This window comes from Mchenga conophoros, linkage group LG20 (genome assembly GCF_057382185.1).
Source record: "Mchenga conophoros isolate Kocher_MC1m ecotype Shallow Benthic linkage group LG20, M_conophoros_male_GT1.1, whole genome shotgun sequence".
NCBI classification, from domain to species: Eukaryota; Metazoa; Chordata; class Actinopteri; order Cichliformes; family Cichlidae; genus Mchenga; species Mchenga conophoros.
Genome location: NC_140545.1, coordinates 25612961 through 25618960, shown reverse-complemented (window position 1 = coordinate 25618960; position 6000 = coordinate 25612961). Strand labels below are relative to the sequence as shown.

General features: G+C 42.1%; 1 protein-coding gene across 4 annotated transcripts in view; it reads right to left on the bottom strand.

Annotated features, from left to right (window-relative positions):
- Positions 1-263: 263 nt before the first annotated feature.
- LOC146550932 (uncharacterized) overlaps positions 264-6000 on the bottom strand; it is a 43219-nt gene continuing 37482 nt past the window's right edge. For all 4 annotated transcript variants that reach the window (XM_085260664.1, XM_085260662.1, XM_085260666.1 and 1 more), the window contains 3 exons: positions 5721-5882; positions 4243-4383; positions 264-1179 (listed from right to left, as the gene is read on the bottom strand). In XM_085260664.1, the coding sequence (XP_085116790.1) occupies positions 670-1179; positions 4243-4383; positions 5721-5882 (813 nt within the window). In that variant the 3' untranslated portion in view covers positions 264-669. The remainder of the gene's footprint in view (positions 1180-4242; positions 4384-5720; positions 5883-6000) is intronic.

Here is a 6000-nt window from a genome sequence, read left to right as displayed (position 1 = left end):
TATTTTAGGGAGAGATAGCACCGCAAATCTCTGTGACATCCATGTGCTTAAGAGGAGGCGTGTACATGTGTGTTTGTGTGTGTATACTGTGGACAATACGTTACAGTGTGCCTCACATTCCTTGTACAATATAGCCAGTTTCACTGCTACTGTTTTTAGTTGCACAATGCATGCACATTTCTTTATATTATATTTTATCATACTCAGGACAGAGTATAATATATATATATATATATATATATATATATATATATATAAGTGTGTTCTTCTGAGGTTGTGAGTTACACCACATATGCTTTAAAGAGTTTTCATATAAAAATAAAGATATTATGGAAAATGTTGCACAAACAGGTGACTATGGTGAGTGACACAGCAGATTGAAGATCTCTATCCCAGTTTTATTTGTTTGTTTGTTTGTTTTTTTCAAATGATTTTAGTCCATATTTGGGCTGGACTAGGCTTAGGCTGGTTCTTAAGTACAGACCAATCAAAGGAAGTCTGAACCTGGATAAAGACCCTGTTTGTACCTGATTTCAACACAAAATGGATCCTCATGTTGTTTTACTATAGAGGGCCTTGTGTCTATGTACAGCAACCTGTTGTTCTGTAAACAGGAAAATCTCCAGACTCTATACCAGTGGGTTCTGGGCCCTTTTGCCTGTCAGTCAGCTACAGGCCTGTGACATACATCTCCATGCCATCATTGAAAGTAAAGATGGTGGTAGTGCTGTTGCCCCCTTGTTTCACATCACTGATGGTCTCATAGAAGTTTTCCCCACCAGGCAGGCCTCTAGTAGGAAGGGTGCTTGGTCCTGAGGCCTGAGGTGCTGCTGGTGTTGCCTGCTGCTGCTGCTGCTGCTGCTTCTTTCTCTTCAGAGTGGCACTACCCCCAGCTGTGCTGTTATTGGTTCCCCCTTGCTCACGTTTCCGGTGTGGGTCGATAGTCGCGTATGCAGGGTCTGACTCAGCCACTGGGGAAGACCAGGACCTGTCTCCTACAGGCTCGTAGCAGGGTTCCTCCTGCGAACGTGCTTGGCTCTGGACTCCCCTACCTCGGCCCCGAGAACCCATGTTTCCTCTATCTCCACCAAAGGATCGTGGGAGGGTCTTGGCTCCATTGTGTTCCATAGGAGGTTTCTTTTTCTGGGTTTTACATACGATAGAGTAGGTGTCTGCAATCTGAGAACACACACAGTAGGAGAAGGAAGATGTTGTTAGTTAATAACGCTGCACTACAACTCTATCCTGTAGTCCACTGATGACAGCTCCTTAAATAGAAGCTATGTGTTGGTGAAAGTCCGTAACCACACTTGCACTGGCATTTAAATAGTCACCTCTTTCCCAGTTCCTGAGTTATCTATATGTAGCTCCAATATTTTTGTAATTACCCGTTTTTGTCCACTTCTGTATGCATTCCAGATATAAAGGTATAATTTGTGAATAAGTCGTTTTGTATATACTACAGGCTCAGACAAATAATAATTGTCCGAGCCTGGACTGTGTACGTATGCAACAGTTTGTGTATGTGTTGACAGAGCTCTGTGCTGTGACCTGACCTATTTTTTTTTTTTTTTTTTTTTTTTTAACAGGGCAGGATAAGAAAGAGTAAACTATGTTATCAGTCCGTTAAGTTCTAGGCCGAGAGGCAGCATTAACTGTGCAGTGGACGAACCTGTTAAAGTTTCACCACGACTGCTTTGGCAACAGAAGTATAGTGTGAAAGAGCTGGATCACAGCCAACTTGCAAAAAAAAAATGTAAAAAAAATAAAAAAGCTTTGTGCTCATTAATGGACTTTGTTCTCGTCTTATTTGCTTATGTGCATTTTTTTTTTTCGTGCTCTGCATGTGCGTGCAGCATGACTGCATATGCAGTATGAGTGAGCTCATACTGCATATGCAGATGTCCGAATGAGAAAATCGGACATCTAGAATTTGCCACTTAAGGCCATGTGTGAGGTCTTATGCAATTTTGACACAGAAATACCAGAGGTCACGACACTGGTTTATCAGAATTCCCCACAATAGAAGCATAAGAGCAGAGGATTGTGGGACATGGTCTTGTTTACCTTCCATGTTCACACCCAGGCCAGCAGCTCTGATCTACTGGCCCTGAGAAACACTGGCTATGCAAACTCTTGTGTCCACCCCCACACACAAACACACACACAAAGACATGTACATGCTTACACGCGGAGCAAGATTAGTCTTGTTTTTGTGCACTCCCAAACAACTGAAACCTGAGAACACAGAGACAGTGCTCTTTGTGCGTGTGCTCACCTTGCATTTATATGTCTTACATATTTACCGTCCCTTTGAAATACACTTTAAGTGTAAATCACTTTCACTGTCTGTAAATCTTTCTCTCTCTCCTCTGTTTGTTGGTTCTATCTCTGAGAGATTTCAAGCGATGCACACTCCCTCCCCCCACAAATCTCTCTTTTGTGACCTTTTTGGATAAACAAAGACCCTAGCGTATGGTGTAAGTGTGTGCAGCCAATGTGGTGTGTGTGTGTGTGTGCCTGTGTGTGTGTATGTGCAAGCGTATGCACACGTGTGCACACAGAATTTGCAGCTCTGCTGCAGAGGAAGGAAGTCACAAGATGATGGGGATTTCAAAACTGGGCTTCGTATCTGCAGCTGTTGAGGAAGCCTGCACATTGTATGTTTTCTTTTCTCCTTCCTCACCCAGTACTCCTTTTTGTTATGTTTCTGGCATTGCTTGAACACTCTGCTTAGACCGAGGCTTCGCTAAGTCACAAATTTATTTTCTGCATTTGCTGATTTGCAGTGGAAACAGCCATATGCATGATGCATCTGTGTGTGATCAACTTTATGAATAGCAGATATGGCGCAAGTTTCCAAACAGTCTTCTAGCAGTTGATATTCATCTGGTAAGACATGTTTCATGCAATGCGATTGGTTGGGGAAGGCAGCGCCTCCTAATAGCCACAAATGGAGTGGAGCAGAAGAAGAGAGCGCCAGAAAAGAGGAGGAGATTTAGTCGGGAGTGGAAATCCAACACCTTTCGACGATTGTAACTGACAAACTCTAGAGGATACAAAGTATATCGGCATGTTAGGGCAACTGAAAACAGAAAAACAGCCGCTAAAAAGAGAGAAAAGTCTGTAAAAGACAAAAAAAAGAAAAAGAGATAGCAGGATGCATTCAAGGCCAGCTGCTCTGTGTATCAGTCTGATTTGCAAAAAGAGGAGTTAAAGTGAAGCCAAACAGTTGAGACGTAACCTCTTCGTCTCCACATACAGCATTCAACAGCATTGTGTGGCTCAACACAGGCGTAGACAAGAAACTTAGCAGTAGCTTTAAACTTGTCAGGACTGCTGCTCTACTGTTCTGAACATGCCTACAGATAGACAATATGGATACAACCATACTTTATTTTAGTTCATCCTTTTTTCCTCATCCTTAATGCAAGAAAGTTTTATTTTGTTGTCAAAATTAAGAAACTATTACTGCACAGAAACTATCCCTGGCCTGTTGAAGATGATGATAGAAAAGATTGGTGAATGGAATGGAAAAAGAGAAGTTGTGTTAAACACAGACTAATTATAGACAGGGGTCTGTCCATCTAGCTGGACTGACTCCCCCAGCCCCTCGGGCATAACAGAATTTCCTACACAACTTGCAATTCTCTCACTTCATTCTGTATCCAGCAGAGAGAAAAGATGAGACAGGGGACCGAGAGTGGAAAAGTGGGGGTGGCGTTGCTCTGCAGAAACGCATGCGGTGGAGTATCTGACATGACTGGCAAAGCGCAGGTTTCCTCCTTCCCCCACCAGACATATGCTGACCCAGTCGAGGTCATGGTCTTGGATTGATGAAGCGAAAAAAACCCAACCAAAATCTAGCATATAACAAGCATCTCCATGAATGTGAAGAGATTATTAATTATTTCAGGGCAAGCAATACTCATGTCTGATCTGTCTGCTCATACTTTCAAGGCAGATAGATGAGTGGGGGGAGGGGCTGGAGATTAGGGTCAGGGTTCACGCAAGCAGGGTGTTGGATCCATGTCACGCAACCTTTGCCTGTAAGCAGAAACCTTGTATGACAGGCAGGTCACAGGGCAGCAGTACTATGACGGCATGCCATATGAGATGGGCGCCCCCTTCGGTAAACACAGCAGTAATCAGAAACCTGTCTATCTATCCATCTTCTTGTAGCCCTTACTTTTTAGTAGTCCCTCCCTCAGCTCCCACCACATACACAGACACACATACTACCTCCTTTGCAGTTGGAGGCGATGGGTGTCCCTGTTCATTCTCCCCAGGTGGGTGATGTGGAGGTGGGTGCAAGGTGATGATGTCGTTGTCCTCTGGAGGCTTCCAGATGTACTGTTCCCCATTGCCCATGAACACTGCTTCCTGTTAGGAAAATCAAAGTAAGAGCTCAGGCAAATATTGCATTTACAATCTTTAAGCGCTGCAAAAAGTACATATCACAACATGTAACAAATAGCAGGATTTTGAAAAACAATTCTATTTCAAAATAAGCTGTATAGTTATTTTTGAAAAATGCTTTAGAGGTGTAAACTAGTGCCAAGCAATGGATTCTATCTGGAGTGAGTTAATCAGTTTCTCCTTGTTGTGTGGCCAACTCTTCCACAAGCTTTTATGCAAATCCCTTCAGTCAAAGACATCCTGCTGACAGACAGGCAGACCCACTGACACACAGACAATGCCTCCGAAAACACAACCTCCATTTAACTCTGCCTGTAAGAGTTAAATGGAGGAGGAGGCAATTTTAGCAAGAGTTTAGGGAAAACAGCTAAGAAAAATCTCTGTTTTACAAAATTACAGGACCTTCTTAAACTTCAATTCCTACAACTGAATTCACAGTTGCATAGATTCGATCAAATTATGTGAACAATGCCATTCTATTTGTTTCCATGCTAAGAAACAGAAGACGCGTGGGAAACTAACACTAAAATGGACGCAGTAACTACTGGTGATGAAAAACCAATTAGAAATCATGTAGTGGTGTGTACACATGTGATCAAGGATGATTAAACTTTTATATGTTCCTCCTGTTCCTCAGTCAGAGTGAGTAATAGAGGCCTGGGCAGAGTAAATGGCTTCAATATGTGAACAATATTTATTCCCACTCTGGCTGCTGGCTACCTGTTAGCCGTTTCTAGACAGACTTGCTGATAGATTCAACAGGACATATATATATATTAAATATATATACATACACACACACATACACACAAAGCTGGGCAGCCTGCCAAACTCTTACATAATCTATCTTTCCACCCTTTACTCAATATTACTGCGCTGCACAGCAAAGTGCAAAGGAGGGAAAGAGTCACACATGCACATGCATTTTTTAAACACCCTTAAATAAATCTCCTTAAAAACACAGTAATAGCCATCCCCATGCTCATAGGTGTTTATGAATACATCCCAACTGGCACATGCAACAATTTTAATAAAACAAATACAATTAAGATAGGATACAAAACAATAAAAACAGAACTTATTGAGGTCAGTGATGTGGTGAACGTGACCACTTCTGCTGTTGTTTCAAATTTTTTTAGCAATCCAAGAATACTAATCTTCAATCTGATTTTAGAAAGCTGTTTGTTTGTGGACAGTGCCCCCTGGTGGTAATCAGACAGCCTTACAGTTTGGAAAAGTGGGTGGATAGTTGGGCGTTATGATGGGTCGCATAGAGCATTCTGATTCAATAATTTCTCTACCTTTGGGAAGGAGTGAAGGTGAAATGGCTCCAGTTGTTTCCGTGGAAACTCTTGACTGCGATGTAGTGGAGGAGGACCAGCAGAGGGTGAATCACTCACACTCGATTGGCTGTCTGACTGGCTGTCGGCGCCGTTGTTTTCCTTCCTGTTTATCTTGTCAGCCTTGAGGTTTTGAATCATCATTGAAAACATTATATGCAGTTTTAATAAAAGTTTTTAATATAATAGACGATTTTAAAAAGCAGTGTAAAAGATTGAAAGCGAACGTCTTTATTCAATG